The sequence below is a fragment of the Pantherophis guttatus genome, chromosome 17 (assembly GCF_059756535.1).
Source record: "Pantherophis guttatus breed Tessera chromosome 17, ASM5975653v1, whole genome shotgun sequence".
Lineage (NCBI taxonomy): Eukaryota > Metazoa > Chordata > Lepidosauria > Squamata > Colubridae > Pantherophis > Pantherophis guttatus.
The window spans coordinates 9,042,124-9,062,990 of NC_142079.1; the positions used below are offsets into that span (position 1 = coordinate 9,042,124).

Here is a 20,867-nt window from a genome sequence, read left to right on the forward strand (position 1 = left end):
ATAAAATAAAGAAAGAAATAAGGAACTTGTTAAATGTACTGATGAGCTTAATGACCGATGTTCTATATCATTTCTGTAGTGAATTTATATTAAGCAATATGTCACCAGACGTGTCAACGGAAGATAACAGACAGTGTAAGATAGTACCCATATATGGAAATAAAGTCAGAGGCGTAACGCCTCTGGTGTGGCTAGAATTGCAAAATGTATAAAAGGTACACCTTGGGCGTAGCCCGGGGTTCAGAATCTGACATGTGAATGCTCCGAACCTTTGCTAGCAAATAAACCTGTGTTCTCCAACTTCTGTGGTCCTGTCTCCTGCATTTGGGAAAGTGGGCTTTCCCGCTTCATTTCAACACCATTCCCATGACTCCTTGCCATGGGCCAAGCTCAGAGGAACATCTTGGAGAGTCCTTGGCCAACACGCACGGCAGAGCAAGGGGGGTTGGGCTCAAACTCGATTTCATTGAGGGCCACATCAGGGTTGTGTTTGACCTCGGAGGGCCGGGGAGTGAGGGGGACATGGCCATGGTGGGCATGGCCACCTCGACATCACTTGTGTCAGGGGGCACCTGTGGTGGCCAAGTGAGTGAGGGTCTCAGGGTCCCTGAGACCCTCCCTCACTCTCATTATTATCTCCTTCCTTCTTTCCTTCCTTCCTTCCTTCCCTCCCTCTCCATTCTCCTTTCTTCTTCCTTCCCCTCTTTCCTTATTTTTCCTTCCTTGCTCTCTTCCTACCTTTCCTTCTTTTTCTTTCCTCTTTCCCTTTCTTCTTTCCCATCCCTTCTTGCATGCTCAAATGCAAAAAGGGGAAACATTTCTCCTTTTGATTTGTTTTTAGTTTGTTTTAATAGCCCTCTGCCAGCGAAACGGAGCTCAGGAGGGCCGCGCATGCCCCCCCGTGCCCCATTTTCGTTCACGATGGCCTCCTGCAGCCCTTGGCCAGCGAAAACAGGGCACAGGAGGGCATGTACATCTCCCCAGCTCCATTTTCGCTGGCAGAGGCACCGTGGGCAAGTCCCTTGCTGTTTCCAGGCCGGCCTTGCGGGCCAGATTCTAAGCACCCTGTGGGCCACATCCGGCCCACGGGCCTTGAGTTTGACACCCCTGTGTTAGAGGAATGACTTACCTCTTCTAATCCTTTCCACGGAGTGGCCAGGAGAGACCGTTTCTCTGTCACCTCAGAGAGGGAACATTTGCAGAACCCAACGTTCTCTGTGAAAAGGCTTTCCGTGACGACGTTCCTTCCTTCGGATAAGTCCCACAGGCAGATGTTCTGGTCACGGCCCTGACTTTGAAAATCAAAATGGTTGTCACATGAAAAGTCCACTGGGGAGAATATTCATTCACTTCTCCAGGGGTTTATTTAGTTACTAGCTGATAACCCGGTATTGCCCGGTTTTTATTGATTAATCCCAATCCTGTATTAGACAGTCTCATAGTGGTGCAGGCAGTAATGTTTTATTGACCATCAAAGCCTTGTTGAAAATGTCCGGACCAAATGTAATTTCTGATGTTGGATTTTCCCCTTTACCAGAAGGAATCGCCTTGTGGAGTACTGTGAAGCTGTTACCATGGTAACTCCACTGTGCTGTACAGTAGACGCCATTTTAAGGCAGTCCAGTAGAAGCCGTTTTAAGGCACAACAGGCTGTATCTTAACAGAACACCTCCCCCCACCATGAGGGGTGTTAGAGGTGTCTTACCCCCCACAGTATTTGTTTCCAGAGAGTTAGTCATCTGTGTACCAAGTTTGGTTGAAATTGCTCGAGGCGTTCCAGAGTTATGCTAGAACACACATACACATCCATTTATATATATATATATAGTTAGCGTATGTCTCCTGGGTCATTCAGTTTCATGGCAGTTCCTTAATGAAACTCCATGTTCCTAGTCAACCCCCTCCTTGAACACAACTCTGCCTTAAATGTCCAGCTGAAGAGGTGACCCCAGACTACAGGTACAACAGTTCATTTAGTGACTATTCAAGGTGACAACGGCACTGAAAAAAGTGACTTACGACCGTTTTTCATACTTATAATCATTGCAGCATTCCCGTGGCCATGTGATTTATATTCAGATGCTTGACAACGGTTTCATATTTATGATGGCCGCAGTGTCCCGGGGTCATGTGATCCCTTTTGCAACCTTCTAACAAGCAAAGTCAGTGGGGCAGCCAAATTCACTTAACAACTGTGTTTCCACCCTAACAACTGCAGGGATACTTAACGACCGTGGCCAGAAAGGTCAAAAAATGGGGCAAAACTCACAACTGTCTCACTTAGCAACAGAAAGGTTGGGCTCAACTAAGTCGAGGCTTATTTGTAATCAATGTTACCAAACTTGAATTACGCCTTGTTAAATGTAGGCTCACCTAAGAAGCCCATTTCTTCTATTGGATAATGTTTTCACACAGTACACTGAATTTCCACCGTGGCCATTCAGGCTGCCACAGACTCGGCGCGTCTTCAGATTCCAGATATGGACCAGTCCGTTAGAAGATCTGTTTTAAAACCAAAAAATGAAAAGAAAAAGGAGAATTAACCAGGACTGTGACATTCTGACTTGGCATTTAATACAGTGTTTTCCCCAAAATAAGATGGGGTCGTATATTAATTTTTTGCTCCAAAAGATGCATTATGGCTTATTTTCCGGTTAGGTTTTATTTGGGGGAAAATACAGTACTAAACGCCTTCATCTGCTGACGATCTTAACTGGGGCTTATTTTTGGGGTAGAGCTTATATTATGGGCATCCTGAAAAATCATGCTACGACTTATTTTCCAGTTGGGTCTTATTTTCGGGGAAACAGGGTACAACAGATCTTGCACACGGTTGTAAAGAGCGAGAAGCTAAAAAGATGAGATAATTACATTTTCATCTTGGTTAAATGAAACATCCCCTCTAGTTCCTTTGCTGTTTCCGTGGGTCTGTTACACATTTTAAACCACTTAGATGGGATAACTTGTAAAATAATATACAGTAAGTGGCAGTATAAATATCATATTTCTTGCATTTGTAAAAGTAAAGGTTTTCTCTGTCCAGTCATGTCCGATTCTATAGCACGGTGCTCAGCTCCGTTTCTTGGCTGAGCCAGCGTTGTCCGAAGACAATTTCCATGGTCATGTAGCCAATATGGTTATATGCCAAAGGCACACAGAATGCTGTTGCCTTCTCACCAAAGTGGTACCTATTTATCTACTCGCATTTGCATGCTTTCGAACTGCTAGGTGAGCAGGCGCTGGAGCAGGGAACAGGAACTCACCCCGTTGCATGGAGCTCAAGTCTCGAACCTGTCAGTTCTCCAGCCGACAAGCCCAGTGTCTTTAACCATTGAGCCATAGCGCCCCCCTCCCCTTGTATTTGTACTTGCAGTCAGCTGTACGAGGGGGTCCTTGGTGCTCTCTGAGCTTGCTTGTTTTCTTGCAGACCCTAACTAGGTTAACGTCATCGGTGCTAGTAAACTTGCATGTTCTTTCTTTACTCACCCTGAGTAAAGAATGGGAAAATCTGGATCTGGGTTTGAACACTGAAAACACAGTGTGTTAATGCCATTGTTAGTTCCTCGTAAAACGTAGACAGGATCTGGCGCAGGAACAGCCGTCATGACACAGCTGATTAGAAGTTCCTGAAAAAGGAAAAGGAAGAAAGGAAGATGGAAATGCGAGCTGGCTCAATCAGGCTGCTTGACCTCTTGACCACACAGTCGCCTTGAAATAAATAAAACTTTTAAAAAGAAAATCTTAAAACAAGTTAAAAGCCTCCCAACTTCATTTGCATTTCTTCCAAAATGCACAAGTTTGGACAATACTACAGGCAATCCTCAAGTTGTGACTGTAACTGAGCCCGGAATTACAGTCATAAGTCATTGCAGTCATTAGCCGAAGAACTCGTCATCAAAAGTACCGTATTTTTCAGACTATAAGACGCACCTAAATTTAGAAGAGAAAAACAACCCAAAAAAAGTTTTTAGCCTCCACACGCCCCATTTTCTGCCCTTTTCCAGCCTTTTCTCAGCTCGTTTTCAGGGCTTTTTTGGCCCATTTTTGAGGCTTTTTTCGGTTCGTTTTTGAGGCTTGAAGACAAGCCTTGAAAACAGGCCAAAAAAAGCCTTGAAAACAGGCCAAAAAAAGCCTTGAAAACGGGCTGAAAAAAGCCTCAAAACGGGCTGAAAAAAGGCCTGGAAAAGGCCTGGAAAAAGGCCCAAAAATGGGATGTGCGGAGCTCAAAAAACGGTCGGCGGGTGGGTGGGGCTTCGACAATATTTAGTCTATAAGACGCACAGACATTTTCACCCCCTTTTGGGAGACAAAAAAAGTCCGTCTTATAGTCTGAAAAATACAGTAGTTTTCCAAAAAAAGTTTTTGCGGTGGTTTTTAAGCAAAAGCATTCGTTTCAATGGTCTTTTCTTGATGGCAAGCTGCAGAAAACTGGGGAGATAGGCTGGGAACTATCAAAAAACATGGTGAACCATTGGTCACATGATTGTGGAATGCTGTGACCCAACCCCCAGTAGTCAAGTGGCCATTGGGGGCATGACAATTTATGAAAACAGTGTGTGTGTGTTTGCTTTAGGGCCCAGAAAGCACTTGTTCTATCTCTGCCATAACTTCAAACAGTCATAAAACAGCAAGCGAGGACTGCCTAACGATAACTAACAATCTGAACTGGTCTCTCCACACGTCATCCTTAGTGAAGCATGCAAACCAGCATTTGCATTTCCTGCGTCGGATGAGGAGAGCACATCTTTCTCCTCCTGTCCTGGCTATTTCTTTACAGAGGCACGATTGAGAGCGTTTTAACAAACTGCATCACTGTTTGCAGTTTGGTGGCAGTAGCGCTTTAGATAGAAAGTCCCTACAGAGAGTGGTGAGGACAGCGGAGAAGATTATAGGAAGCTCGCTTCCCATTAGTCAGGATGCTGCTTATTAGCGCTATGTGCTTGGAGCTTGAAGCATTGGTTAGAGATCCCCCCCACACACACACACACCCATGATCTGTTTCTGTTGCTCCCCTCTGGGAAGAGATTTTGAAGTATTTCTAGCAGGACTGCTAGATTCTGTAACAGCTTTGTTCCTTATTCCATCCGTTTTGTAAACTCACAGGATTATTTTTTCCCCATCATATATATGTATACATCCAAACTAGACTGATGTTTCTCTGAGTCATATATATGTGTGTATGCATAATGGTTGAGAGTTGAATGCAAGGAAAATTTGTTTTAATGTATGCTGATTAGTGTACAATTAAAGTGACAATAAAGTCTTCTATTCTATTCTACTGTATTCTATTCTTCTATTCTATTCCTTTTGCTTCTACTTCTCTCATTCTTCTCCTTCTCCCTCTTCTTTCCCTCCTCCTCCTTATTCTATTCTATTCGCTTCTACTTCTCTCATTCTTCTCCTTCTCTCTCTTCTTTCCCTCCTCCTCCTCCTTCTCCTCCTCCTCCTTCTATTCCATTCCATTCCATTCCACCTGCGCTTGACGTCTGAACCAGACTGAACAACCTAAGTTACAATTGATGGGTGAGATCAACGATTAGCCGGGAATTTTAATTTTAACAGATTGCATCTCTCGACTCCATCCAGATTGCTCATTAAGAAACAAATTTTACATGCTGGTTTATTGTTTGCATGCAAGGCATGAAGGCAACTCCTCCTCCGATGTTCTTTGATGTCACCCTTGGGGTTGTTAGCTTTCCGAATGTCACCTGTCAATGCTGATGAATGATCTTCAAGATTGATTGGTTTTGGGTGACTTTCAACGCCTTCGGGATCTTCAGCACGGCTCGTTCTTGGTACAAAATTCACCAGGCGTCACAAAATTTGCGAAAAGTTCCACCAAGCCAATGGCCAAACTTCTCAAGATCTTCCAAATGTTGGCATTCCTTCCTTCCTTCCTTCCTAGGGTGCCCTGACTTAATTCAGAAACACGCCACAGGGAATCATCCTGGAAGCCAATGAGCAATTCTGGAAAATATATATATATATATATTTTCCAAGGCTAAGCAGAACAATAAACACACCGGAGTCACCCTAAAGGCAATCTGGAAGGATCAGGGAAATTTTAATCACTCTTGTTCTTCCTTCCCCAAACGATTGACTGAAGTTTTGCTGATGGAAGGATAAGGCTTGTGGTGTGTGAATTTGGGGAGGATCCTTTAGCTGGCACGGAACAAGCGTGTTTTTACAAAGCTCCTATCTAAGGTGCAAGCTTGGCCCAGAAAAAGAGGGAGTTACCACCGTCCATCAAATTGGTTGAGTTAAATAATCTTAGTTGCCCGTCTCTGCCCTTTTTTCCCCAAAGATGGGGAATGCTCTGTTTTATCTCGGCTGTTCACCGCCCTGAGTCCTGCTGGAGAAGGGCGGTATACAAATCAAATCAAATGAATAAAATAAATAAATAAAGATCTTGAGACTTTGGGGGGAAAAGGGCAAAGAACAGCCATTAAGATGGTTAAAAGGCCTGGAGACTAAAACATGTGAAGGACGGTTGCAGGAATTGGGTACGGCTAATCTAGAGAAAAGAAGGACTAGGGACGACATGATAGCAGCATTCCAGTATTTGAGGGGTTGCCACAAAGAAGAGGGGGGTCAATTTATTCTCCAAAGCATCAGAAGGCAGGAGTAGAAACAACGGATGGAAACTAATCAAGGAGAGAAGCAACCTGGAATTAAGGAGAAACTGCCTAAGTGAGAATAACTAAGTATGGAATGAGTTGGCCTTCAGAAGTTATGGGTGCTTCATCACTGGAGTTTTTTTAAGAAGAGACTAGTTGGCCACTTGTCTGAAATTGTATAGGGCCGTGATGGCGAATCTATGGCACAGGTGCCACAGGTGGCGCACGGAGCCATATCAGTGGGCACACGAGCGTTGCCGTAGCTCAGTTCCAGCACGCATCTGTGGTTTTTGGGTCTTTCGGTCCCACCGGAAGTTGGGAAATGGTCTGTTTCCGGTCTCCGGAGGGCCTCCGGTGGGAATGGGGAAGGCTGTTTTAGTCCTCCCCAGGCTCCTAGAAAGTCTCGAGTCTGGGGAGGGTGAAAAACGGGCCCACTGTGCCATCATGTACTAAAAGCGGGGGGGGGGCACATGCGCATCTTCCATTAAACAGTGTGTCGCCTCGGTACATGCATATCAAAATTTACAACAGTATTCATTACATTAATATTACTTCTCTAATTTTACAATACTAATATTGAACGTTATAAACATAGTCACTTCTCCCTCTTGACATATCTTCTAATAGAAATATAATAATAATAATAATAATAATAATAATAATAATAATAATAATAATAATAATAATCCTAATAGTCATAAAAGTAATAATAATCATAATGTTTACGTCTCTCTCTTAACATATTTTCGGTATTTCGCTAATCTTCTTCTTTTGTTTCCCTATTTTTAACTTCCATTTTTATTCTCTAACCATCAATAAAATAGTTTCCAACTATATATTTTTTTCCACAAATGCAATAAAAGGGAGGATTGTCAATTGTAGATCTCCGCTAACATATTTTGTGATGGCAGCTCCTCTCTAGCTCTCCAAGTGCCTTCAAACAATGTAGATCTAATGCATTCTGGTGGCCAACAAGGAGTAAAATTCACTTCTGGAATCTGGAATTCATATAATTCATGCACTATCCAAAATTAGAGCATATAACTACTGGTTCAAAGTCAACGAAATGGAGACGGATAGACTCCCCAAGTTATGTCTACTAGAGCAAATAAAATTACAATCACAAATCTCCTGGAACACCAAACTAACGAATTTTGTAAGAATCTGTGGCCTTCCAGTCACTTGTGTAACAGGAGAACAATTAAAAAAAAAAAGAGCTGCCCAAAGAATTAAGGATATAGAAGCACAAAATGATATAGCTACCATACCCATAAGGTGGGTAACTTGAAATGGCTGAGCAAATACAAATGCACTTTTCAAGTAGATAACTATTTGAAGTTACAACTGCCAAAACGTCTTAGAGAGATATTTACGCGAGCGAGATTCGAACAGCTTGACACAATGGTCAGATATGGGAGATCCCATTCTATACCGTACAACAGTGATGGCTAATCTTTTTGCCGTCACGTGCCTCCAGAGGCTTTCTTGGAGCCTGGGGAGGGCAAAAACAGCCTTCCCCGCTCCCCCGGAGGCCAGAAAAGCCTGTTTCCTGACTTCCGGTGGGCCCGGAAGGCCTGAAAATCAGCTGGCCAGCGCACATGCACACAGGAACTGAGCTAGGGCAACACTCACGTGCCCACCGATATGGCCCACATGCCACCTGTGGCACGTGTGGCATAGGTTCGCCATCACAGTCCTACAATGAATGTCTCTGCATTTGTGGAGCTAAAGAGGTAGAAGATCTGGCTCACATCCTATTTGATTGTTGCTTGTATAAGGGGGTGAGAGATAGGTACCTTGGTCCACATACCAAACGAATGACCCATTGGGATCCCCATATCAAAACAACTTACTTTATGTGTGGCCAGAACCTGAAAATAACATTTAACACAGCACGATAGTTACACACAAAATGGTTCGGTTGAGATCTGCATACGTGGGTCTGATTGGAGTAGATTGTAAGGGTGACACCGAAATATAATTTTAAGTCACTTTATTCTATTTTATATATCTATGTATTAAATTATATTGTATCTTATCTTATAACTATTGTATTTTACCCTACTCTTATTTTAAATAGGAGCCTGATAGTACAGTGGACTAAAGCACTGTAAAATGCACTGTAAATAAGATGTTAAAGTTATTAACATCTGCTGCTTGCAATTACTGCAAGTTCAAATCTCACCAGGCTCAAGGTTGACTCAGCCTTCCATCCTTTCAAAGGTAGGTAAAATGAGGACCCAGATTGTGGGGGCAATAAGCTGACTTTGTATAAATATACAAAAGTATGAAGGCTATTGCTTAACGCATTGTAAGCCGCCCTGAGTCTCCGGAGAAGGGCGGCATATAAATTAAAAGCAAAAAAAAAATGTTTGCATAGGATTTTATCGGTGGTCTGTGTTTGAACCTTGTGCTTTGATATGGCCTATAGGCTAATCAATAAAGCTATCTGTATCTATATGTTTTTTTCCACAAATGCAATAAAAGGACGGATAATCAATTGCAGATCTCGCTAACATATTTTGTGGTGAAAGCTCTTACTTCTCTCTACCAATGTAGAGCCAGAGAAAATACCTTTGGAAGAAGAAGTTATAAAAATTTTTTTAGATTCTGCAGAAATGAATAGACTAACTTTGATGATTAAGGATAGGGAAGAATTAGAATATTTTAAAATACGGAATTATTTTTATTGTTGGTTGGAAAAAGAGATATAAAGGATTAATTTTATAATTATGTATAAAATTACATATAATTATGTATAAAAATTATATATATGATATATAAAAACTTGATGGCTAGAATATGGTTATAGGAATGAATTGTTATAGTGCTTTGGATGAAGATCAAGATGGAAGAAACTTTTGGAAGAAGAAGAACAAAAACAATTGAAGAAGATAACATCGAGATGTCACAGGGGAGGGATGATTGATGTACTAAATGTTTGTTTGTCTTAAAAAATATTTAAAAAAAAACAAACCAAAAAACAATGTAGAGCTAATGCCATGATGGCAAACCCATGGCACGTGTGGCAGAGGTGGCACACAGAGCCCTCTCTGTGGGCACATGCACTGTCGCCAGATAGTCTGGTTTCCAGTGCGCTGAGCTTCGCTCTGCCGGAGCCCTGGAAACCCAAGACTAGCTGGCTGGCACCTGGTCTTCGGGTTTTTGGGGCTCCGGCATGCGCGAAGACTAGCTGGCCGGCGCATATGTGCGTGCCGTAAACCAGAAGACCAGGTGGCCGGCGCATGCATGTGGTCTCCGGGGCTCCAGCGTGTTCCGGTTTGGCCACTTGGTGCCGAAAAGTTTCGCCATGACTGATCTAATGCATTCTGTTGGCCAACCAGGAGTAAAATTCACTTCTGGAATCTGGAAAGTTTGTAGATCCCAAATCCAACCATCAGCAGGAAAAATAGAAGCGTTTCCCCAGGATGCCAGATGTCTCCAACTAAGGGCAGTTTTTTTTAAATTCTTCTGACATGTTCCAAATTCCAAGGCTCGTTATTTCAACAAGCGGTCCCCAAAAACGTTCGTTTTCTAATTCATCATATCGTCTCCAAATATGCAGACGTCAGATAAGTCACCTTGCGCACAACAACAACAATAATAATAATAATCCTACCTCCCAGAGTTTTTACAAACACTCCCCGATTCCCACAGGAAAAATTCCAGCCGAATTCAGCAACTCTCGCGTTCCCAGTCCTGTCACTTGGCGTTTCAATCTCACGTTTTGAAACAAAAACAAAATTGCGGGTAAAGTATCGTGCAATTTTTCCCCCCCTCTCCTGCTTTCCCTCGATAAACTCAGTGTCCGAAGCCCAGATTAAAAATACATTATTTTTCTCTCCGCTTTAAATGCCGTCGAAAGGCAAAAGGAGCAGGAATAAATCTTTCCTAGCAAAGCCACAAACCCCACAACAGGTGTGTTTCTATAGAATAGAATAGAATAGAATAGAATAGAATAGAATAGAATAGAATAGAATAGAATAGAATAGAATAGAATAGAATAGAATAGAATTTTTTATTGGCCAAGTGTGATTGGACACACAAGGAATTTGTCTTGGTGTATATGCTCTCAGTATACATAAAAGATACGTTCATCAAGAATTATAAGGTACAACCCTTAGTGACAGTCATAGGGTACAAATAAGCAATCAGGAAACAATATCAATATAAATCGTAAGGAGTAAAAATAAGGATGATTTTGCTGGGAATAACAGTAAAAATAAACGACTATGCTGGGTTTAACAGTAAAAATAAAAATGATTACGTTGGGATTAAAGTAAAAGATGAGGATTAAGATGAAGATGATGTGCTGTGATAAATAATTAAAAACGATTATGCTGTGATTATTTGTAAATTAGGATTATGTTGAGATAAATAGTAATGAAGAGGATTTGCTGCAAGTGATAGTTAAGATATTGTTTATGATAATAGTAATGATTTATATCTTTAAAATACACTCATTTAAATAAAAAGAAAAGATAATGAAATGATATTGAGTTAGGGTTTAAAGATTTAAGTAACGGGTTCTTGGATAATGGTATTAGAAAATAGATAGAATTTAGGGAAACAATTGTGTAAAACATTAAGTTGTGTTATTTGGAAAGTAAGATTTGAGCTGAAATAATAGAAAGGTAATTGTTTTGAGCGAGTTATTGTGGGTTTTTTTTCTGTTTTATTTATTTTTTATTATTTTTATAAGATGATGATTAGTGGAGATGAGTCATTGTTAAAGATGAATTTGTGATTGTACCAATTTATGACCGGATCAATGCTTCGTTCTAAAAAGATGTATTTTATGTTTATGTTTTAAAAAAATAAAAAAACGTTTTACAAATATATATATATATATATATATATATATATATATATATATATATATATATATATATATATATATATATATATATATATATATATATATATATATATATATATATATATATATATATATATATATATATATATATATATATATATATATATATATATATATATATATATATATATATCGTAAGGATACAAGCCACAAAATTACAGTCGTACAGTATAATTATGGATCTAAAATTATTCAACCCGTTCGGATGTGCTACTGATCAAATACAGGCAGTCCTCGATTTACGACCACCACTGAGCCCGAAATTTACTGTCATTCAGCGAAACAACAATAATTTGTGAGTTTTGCCGCATTTTTTTTTGCGACTTTCCTTGCCACCGTTATTAAATGAATCGCTGCAGTGGTTGCAAGTGACCAACACGGTTGTAAAGTGAATCTGGCTTCCCCGTGGACTTTGCTTGTCAGGTGGTCGCAAAAGGGGATCACGTAAACCCCGGGGGACCCTGCAACGGTCATAAATAGGAGTCGGTTGCCAAGCGTCCAAATTTTGATCACGTGACCACGGGGATGCTGCGACGGTCGTTAAGTGTGAAAAACGATCCTAAGGTCACCTTTTTTGCAGGATCGGTGTAACTTAACGAACGGCCACTAAACGAATGGTTGTAAGTTGAGGATCACCTGTATATGGATCCTCATCATTTCCCAGATATTCTGAGCTCCAGTGGTCTCCTCTTTGCAAAGCAAAAAGCAAAACGGGACCAAATTTGCTGGGGCAGGAGAAGCTACCAAAAGAAAGACCACACGAAAAGAATGTAGCTCAGGCTTGAACGGTGGGCTCCTTGGTGCTCTTTGAACTTGGTGCGTTTCCTTCAGACGTTTCGTGACCCAACTAGGTAACATCATCAGTGCTAGGAGTGGGGTTTGTAGGGACGAGGAGGAGGAAGAGGAGGGGGAGGAGGAGGAGGAGGAAAGAAGCAGACTGTGAAGTCCTTGGTGCTCTCTAAGCTTGGTTGCTTCCTTGCAGACATTTCAAGACCCAACTATGTAACATGATCAGTGCTAAAAGAGAATGGGGTTTGCAGAGAGGAAGAGGAGGAAAAGGAAAAGGAAGAGGAGGAGGAGGACGACTGTGGGGTCCTTGGAGGTTGGTATGTTTCCTTGCAGACGTTTCATGACCCGGCTAAGTATCAACATCAGTGCATTACCAACCAACCAACCCAACGAAGCTCAGAGCGCGCCAAGAACCCCACATGTACACACACAATACACACACCCACACCCACAACACATAGCCTGCGACAGAGAGGCAACGATTCATTCTTGAGCCTTGGTGGCGCAGTGGTTAGAGTGCAGTACTGCAGGCTACTTCTGCGGACTCCCGGCTGCCTGCAATTTGGCAGTTCGAATCTCACCAGGCTCAAGATTGACTCAGCCTCTTATCCTTCCGAGGTGGGTAAAATGAGGACCCAGATAGTTGGGGGGCAAGAGGCTGACTCTGTAAACCGCTTAGAGAGGGTTGGAAAGCACTGAGAAGAGGTATATAAATCTAAGTGCTATTGTCCTTCCTTCCTCCCTCCCTCCCTCCCTCCCTCCCTCCCTCCCTCCCTCCCTCCCAGTGGTTAGAATATAGTATTGCAGGCTAACTCTGCCCACTGCTGGCAGTTCGATTCTGACCGGCTCAAAGTTGACTCAGCCTTCCATCCTTCCAAGGTGGGTAAAATGAGGACCCAGATTGCTTAGAGAGGGCTGGAAAGCACTGTAAAGCGGTATATAAGTCTAAGTGCTACTGCAACATCCAAAGACATACACTCAAAAAAGCTCTGGAGCCCATAACAACATTCCTCATCCATTCTTTAAACAGAAAGATGCTAAAACTTTAGTCGCGCTTTTGAGTAACTTTTATTCGCCGCTTCGTTCTCGCTAAAGCCTCCCCCCCCCCTCCCCGCCCACCTTTGACATAACTCCAAAGTCAGGAGTATTTTCCTTGGAGGGGATGATAATGCCTTACGACGTAAGTAAAATTCTGCTGTATATCCAATATAACTTCCAAAAAAAAAAAAAAACTTAGAATCTGAGCCAGCATCTTCATTTCCAAATGCTTCCATCTGGCCGTCGTGAACTTTGGCTAGAACGATTTTTCCACCCCGGAAAACTCAGTATTCAGCAAAAGGGGGCAAAACTTAAAGAGTGATGGTAATTATTTTTAGGACACCGAGCGAAAGCATATGGATCTCATTGCCGTTTATATAGTCGGAGGCACCGGGAGGAAAAAAAGAAAGAAAGCTATTAATCAATACGAACAACCTACGGAGTAACATAAACATTCATCATTCTAATATTCTCAAGGTGTCAAAAATAAAGCTTTTTTTTTTTTCCCCTTCCAGCCATCGGACACAGTTGCCTTCAGTTTTCAACTGCGTGACCCTCCCCAGCCCATTTTCAGAAAATACATTCGAAGGCTGTGAAAAACATAAGGCCGTATTCAGAAGAAAAGAAAAAAAAAGTGGTGAAGGAAGAATTGAGGAGAAGGGAAAAGTCCACATTCGCATTTTTCTTTTTGCCTTAAAACACATTAAACATTAAAACAAGGCATGAAAAAACAGCTGGAGCCAAAGAGACAGTTCCTTTGCAAGTCTGCCAGTGGCTCAATTCTAAAAAAAGAGAGAGAGAGAGAGAGAAAGAGAGAGAGAGAGAGAGAGAGAGAGAGAGAGAGAGAGAGAGAGAGAGAAGGAGGGACCGACAGCTGTCCTATTGTACGAGAAAATTCCTCCGATAAAACACAAGCGTGAAAGCGAAGATGGCCTAAAAACAACACCAGAAGCTCTTGTTTGCCCTCTTCTTTCTCTTCAGTTCCTCAAGAATTGTTGTGGCCCGCTGGCGGCCAGCAGAGTCGGACAGTGAGGAGGTTGGGGAGGAACATGGGCCAGTCCTGGGGGCTGGGGAAAGCTCGGACGAGGGTTCTGCATCGGAGGCAGAGAGGGAGCTAGACAGCAGTGAGGCAGAGGAACAGCTGGAGCCCGTTCCCATTGTGCGTATGCGCAGAGCTGCCAGAAGACAAGAACAACTCAGAAAGCAGGGTCGACTTAGGAGTAAAGCCACACCTTGGAGGTGATTGGCCTCTCCCATAGGAAACAAAAGAGGAGCGAACGGGGAGGGGGCTTTTGCAGGAAACAATTCATTCGTTCCTTGACTCTGAGAGACTCTGTGCCAAGTTTTGCCTTGTACTGCGTTTGGAAATTAGTTACCTGGCAGCCTTCCAAGCGAGATAAGGTCTGTGTTGATAGATATTCCTCTGAAAGTCTGTTTGGACAGGCCTTGCTGACTGTGAATGAAAGGAATTCAGTCGTGTAAATAAAAGAGGTTTTGCCGGGAACAAGACTCTGCTTCTTGCTTTTTAGGGAAGCCTAGTCAGAACAAGAATGCTCATCAGTTTGAATTTAGTGGAAGTCGGGCATATTTGAAGGACGGAAAGGAAGTGGGGATTTTGCAGTAACATCCCCCTGGAGTGGAGAAGGAATGGAAATTTTTACAGTATCCTTCCCCTGCCATGCCCACCAAGCCACGCCCACCAATCCACATCTACAGAACTGGCAGTAAAAAATTTTTGAAACCCACCACTGGGTGGGAGGCTCTGCCCACCCGCCCGGACATCATCATGTTTTTGACTTTTTGAAGGTCGTGCGCCTGCGTGGAGGTGGTGCGTGCGAGCGCTCACATTTGCAAAACCGGTAGCAAAGGTAAGTGACTACCACCCCTGAGTTCTTCTCCAATCTTGCCAGTTGCGCCCCTTTCTGGATCGGGACTCCCTACGCACGGTCACTCAGGCACTCGTCACTTCCCGCCTGGACTACTGCAATGCTCTCTACATGGGGCTCCCCTTGGGGTGCACCCGGAGGCTCCAGCTGGTCCAGAATGCGGCCGCGCGGGGGATTATGGGAGCGATGGGGCGCTCCCATGTGACACCTCTCCTGCGCGAGCTGCACTGGCTCCCGGTGGTCTTCCGGGTGTGCTTCAAGGTGTTGGTGACCACCTTTAAAGCGCTCCATGGCTTAGGGCCGGGGTACTTACGAGACCGCCTTCTGCCGCCAATAGCCTCTGACCGGCCAGTACGCTCGCACAGAGAGGGCCTCCTCAGGGTGCCGTCTGCCAGACAATGTCAGCTGGCGACCCCCAGGGGGAGAGCCTTCTCTGTGGCGGCACCCGCCCTCTGGAATGACCTACCCCCAGAGATACGCACGATACCAGCCTCCAGACTTTTCGTCGGGCCCTGAAAACTCATTTACTTCATCTAGCCGGGCTGGCTTGATCCCATCCGTTCGGTTTTAATTTGAAATTGGTTTTAACTGGGTTGTTTTAAATTGTGGGCCAAAATTATTTAATTACCTTTTAAACTGTTTTTTAAATTTTGTATGCTCTGTTTTATCTCAGCTGTTCACCGCCCTGAGTCCTGCTGGAGAAAGGCGGTATAAAAATCAAATAAAATAAATCAAATAAAAATAAATCAATCTTGCACCAAGTATATACTGGTGTGAGGCAGGGAAAGGTTGCGTGTGGATCCCTTCACGGCCATCCAAGTTTAGGAAGTATTTTGTAGGGCAGTGATGGCTAACCTTTTTGCCGTCGCGTGCCAAAAGCGGGGGTCGCGCGGGGGGGCGCACGCATGTCCACACCCATAATTCAATTTGCCTCGTCCCACCCATGCATGTGTGCACAACCCCCCCCCCCACATTCCCCATGTTTTTGGCACATGATGGCACGGTGGGCCTGTAGGCCCGTTTTTCGCCCTCCCCAGGCTCCAGAGGCTTTCCTGGAGCCTGGGGAGGGCAAAAACAGCTTTCCCCCCCTCAGAGGCACTCTGGAGGTCAGAAACAGCCTGTTTCTCAACTTCTGGTGGGCCGGAAGGCCCAAAAATCAGCTGGCTGGCGCACATGCACCTGTGTGCCAGAACTGAGGTAGGGCAATGCTCACGCGCCCACTGATATGGTTCCATATCAGTGGGCGCCTATGGTGCCATAGGTTCGCCATCGCTGTTGTAGGGGTACACTTGAGAAGCCCGGCAATCTACCAGAAAACTGGCAAGCTAAGAAACACTGAAAAAGTTATTATTATTATTATTATTTTTAAAAAAAGAAGTTTTCCCCGTTCAGCAGTCTTCTGTCAGCTAGAAATCAGGAAGCCCAACCCCCCCCTTAATTAAGAGTGAAATATATATTAGGAACAAGCCTCGTATATCCAACAGTTGAAATATCTTTAGCTAATATCTTTAGACGGCAAAGATTTAATTAAAACACCTTCCAGCCATTTTCGCAGACGTTTCCTGAAATAAACTCATTTGGGAGAAGAGGTGGATTCTCTCGCTGGCTCTTTTTGTACCAACCAGGGGGAAATGACAGGAGTTATTATCCATCAAGTTGTTACAATATCTGAAAATTAATTAGGGTTGAGCTGCAATTAAAGGCTCCGTAATTTTCAGCAATTTGAAGCTGCTCTTCCTCTGAAACTTAATTAATCTTAGGCAAATATTTTTCTCATGACAAACTTCCCCCCCCCCCGATTATACTCGATTTATTCCTTTCTAATTACTCCTTAATTAATGTAGCCTTGGTTTAAGTTTATAGGATTTTTCTGGCATCCCACCAGAAAAACAGTAAGCGGATTGCAGTTCAGTTGCACAACAACTCAAACCCGCCGAAATTTCAACACTTCATTTATTTATTTGTCTGTTCTGTTACTTTCCTTTCCTCTCCCTGGGGCACTCGAACATGATACACGACAAGACATTCCACCACCGCTTTAAATTGAAGCATGCCTTAAAAAAGCATTTCAAAACTTCAAATGAGAACATATTTTGCATTAAAATGATCACACTCCAGGCAAGTATGTCATTAAAAAGTTGCAAATAAGCAAGAGCCAACTAGATCAACTCAACTCAACTCAACCCAACCCAATCAATACAACTCAGTTCAACCCTACCCAACTCGATTCAACCCAACCCAACCAACTCAACGCAATACAACACAACTCAAAAGCAATAGCCCTTAGACTTATATACCGCTTCACAGTGCTTTACAGCCCTCTCTAAACAGTTTACAGAGTCAGTCTATTGCCCCCAACAATCTGGGTCCTCATTTTACTGACCTCAGAATTTAATTTAATTTAATTTAATTTAATTTATCATATTTCTATGCCGCCCAACTCCCAAGGGACTCTGGACAGCTTACAACAAAAATAATACAAACAATGAACATAATTTTTAAAAAAACAAACAAACATTATAAAAGCATTTTAAAAACATTAAAAACACATGCACTCCATCCATGGCCGGATGTCGCAAGATTGAACAGCGAGATCAATGGCCCCAAGGATGCAAAGCTGAGTCAACCTTGAGCCGGTAAGAACTGATCAGCCAAACTGCTGGCAGTTGGCATCGTGGTGCCACCGTGGCTCTTATACCAACTCAACTAGGGGTGAAATCCAACAGGTTCTGGAGAACCAGTAGTGGAAATTTTGAGTAGTTCGGAGAACCGGTAGCGGAAATTTTGAGTAGTTCAGAGAACCGGCAAATACCACCTCTGGCTGGTCCCAGAGTGGGGTGAGAATGAGGATTTTGCAGTATCATTCCCCTGGAGTGGGGTGGGAATGGAGATTTTGCAGAATCCTTCCCCTGCCATGCCCACCAAGCCATACACCACGCCCACCAAGCCACGTCCACAGAACCGGTAGTAAAAAAAATTGGAATTTCACCACTGAACCCAACCCAATCAACTCAACCCAACCCAACCCATCTCCACTCTTTCTTATGGTCAGAGACCAGCATAGAAGTAGAAAAAGAATTCCTTATGTTGAGCTCTAGGATCATTGTGCAGTTTTCTGGACAATAGCACAACGTTCTGAAATGTTCGCTTTACTCGACAGTTGAGCTTATAGCCATGGGACGTCTTGGTAGTTAATCAAGTATTAACCGTAACATCCAATCCTGTTTCAATATCAGTTAAAGCAGGCCAAGGGGAATACAGGTCTTTGATGGACTGCAACATGGCAGGGCGTGGGCAACCCCCATGAGTTCCTGCAAGTCCCTTGCCCCACCGGACCAGTTTTTAAATCGACTTTTAATTTAGAAATTAAAATGAATGACGTTGGTGTGTAGCCATGATGGTGAACCAGTGGCATGCGGACCCATCTCTGTGGGCACGTGAGCTGTTGCCCTAGCTCAGCTCCGCCGTGCATGCGTTCATGCCTCCCGCTGGCCAGCTGATTTTCAGCCGGCCCCACCCACGCCGCCCCTCCCCTCCCAGGAGTCTCCACGCAGCCCGTTTTGGATGCCAGGTAAGTACAGGGCTGGCACGGAGGCTCTGGGAGGGCGAAAAACGGGCCTACCGGAAGTACCAGAAATACCGGAAGTCTGAAAACGGGCCTGTTTCCGGCCTCCAGAGGGCTGGGGGAGGCCGTTTTTGCCCTCCCGGAAGCTCCAGGAAAGCCAAGGACCATAGAGTTCAGCTCCTCCTGCTCCCCTCTTCCTCCTTTCTACAAACCCCACTCCCTTCTAAACTGATGATGTTCCCTAGTTGGATAATGAAACGTCTGCAAGAAAATAAGTCAGTTCAGAGGTCACCAAGGACGCCTCGCTAAAAAAAAATGCTTGGAATCCTAATTTCCTCCCCCCGCCTAAATGAATAATTGTGGTTTGCGTTTCTGTGCGAACGCAAGCACTCTTCTAACCCTCAAGTTCTTCTCCATCTTCCCTGAATGGCCAGCAAGACAGATCATTCCCCTCTATGCGATGAAAGACACACAAAGTTCTCAACACACACACACACACACACTTTTTGCAAGGGCCACGAACGAGGCTGAGAAGAGACAAGAATGTCTATTGTCTCTGGTGAAGACAGAAGCTACCTCCCCAAAAAATTCCAAATCAGATTCTCCATCTGTAATTCAAACTTTAAAAAAAAAAAAAAAAAAAAGTTAGGACAATTGACGAGAAAGGGGGATTAACGGCGTCATTTTCCGAATCAAAGACTTTATTTCATAGCTCCGTCCCCAAATCCTGAATATTGTCAGGAACTCTCTTCGCCTTTGAAGGCTCGACAAATGATTGAAGTGTCTGTTTTCTGAGAAACAGATAACGGCCAGTCCCCGGTAATCTGACTCTAAGCTACGGGGATAAAGGCAGTTTGTTTCTTCTTAGCCCGTCTGTCAACACCTCTTCCTTAATTAGTCCTAATTATTACAGAGGGCCAGTTTCTCATTGGCATTATTAAATCAGAAAGGGTATCATGGATGGGTATCTTTCAACGGCTTCCAAGGCCGAGGCGACCTTCAATTTCATTGAATCTGCTCTCTGTATCCGCCTTTGAAAGGATCCAGGCAGTTAATTGTAGCATCGGCTTCAAAAAGTTAGGGATCCGAGTGCGGGAATTCCAGAGAGAGAGAGAGAGACAGAGACAGAGATACAGAGAGAGAGAGAGAGAGAGGAAGAGAGAGAGAGAGAGAGAGAGAGAGAGATTTTCACCTCCATGCCCCCACAGTGATGCAAGAGGAGAAGCAAAACCGCAAAAATTAACCTTGGTGATTGTATCCCGGCGAAGGAAGCACACAAACACTGACAACAAAACATTTGTGCAAGAATTAATGTTTGCAGGCCTGTAAAAGTTGAGTGTGCTTAAGAATTGAAAATGAATACAACAACGGAGAGCGAACGGAAGGAGGAGTAGAGGGAAGAAGGAGAAGAGGAGAAGGAGAGAGAGGAATAGAAGAAAGGGAAAAGGAGAGGAAGAAAGGGAGGGGAAATAGAATAGAATAGAATTTTTTATTGGCCAAGTGTGAGTGGACACACAAGGAATTTGTCTTTGGTGCGTATGCTCTCAGTGTACATAAAAGAAAAGATACGTTCATCAAGAATCATAAGGTACAACACTTAATGATAGTCATAGAGTACAAATAAGCAATCAGGAAACAATATCAATATAAATCATAAGGATACAAGCAACAAAATTACAGTCATACAGTCATAAGAGGAAGGAGATGGGTGGTGGGAACGATGAGAAGATAAAATAAGAGTAGGAGAGAAGGTTAGAAAGAGAGGAAGGAAGGAGGAGGGGGAAAGGAAGGGGAAGTAGAGAAGGAGTAGGAGAGAAGGAAAGAAGAAAGTAGAAAAGGATAGAAGAAGGAAGGGAAGGGAAAGAGAGGTGAAGGAGAAGAAGAATTGTTGTAAAACAAGGGAGATGAAATGGTAGAAAGGCAACCCCGCGCATATTCAAATTTATTAGGATGAAGAACGAATCAATATGAAAGTTAAAATAAAATATATATGATTAACAATGGATAAGACAAGATAACTAATTGAAATAATGTTAAGAAACCAAGATTTGAGGGCAGATGGTGATGCTGTTTATATAATAAGTATAGAAATA

At 43.3% G+C, this 20,867-nt stretch overlaps 1 protein-coding gene across 6 annotated transcripts in view; it reads right to left on the reverse strand.

Moving 5' to 3' along the window:
* The window catches only part of GNB1L (G protein subunit beta 1 like), a 71,399-nt gene that overhangs the window by 23,700 nt on the left and 26,832 nt on the right, over window positions 1–20,867 (reverse strand). For 3 of the 6 annotated variants that reach the window (XM_034435800.3, XM_087880250.1, XM_034435805.2), the window contains exons 2-4: window positions 3,487–3,626; window positions 2,374–2,502; window positions 1,130–1,292 (exon numbers count right to left, since the gene is read on the reverse strand). In XM_034435800.3, coding sequence (XP_034291691.2) covers window positions 1,130–1,292; window positions 2,374–2,502; window positions 3,487–3,626 — 432 coding nt within the window. Of the gene's footprint in view, window positions 1–1,129; window positions 1,293–2,373; window positions 2,503–3,486; window positions 3,627–5,708; window positions 5,968–10,236; window positions 10,337–14,699; window positions 14,721–20,867 lie in introns of those variants that run through there. The other 3 variants (XM_034435802.3, XM_034435806.3, XM_087880249.1) reach the window with 3 other exon arrangements.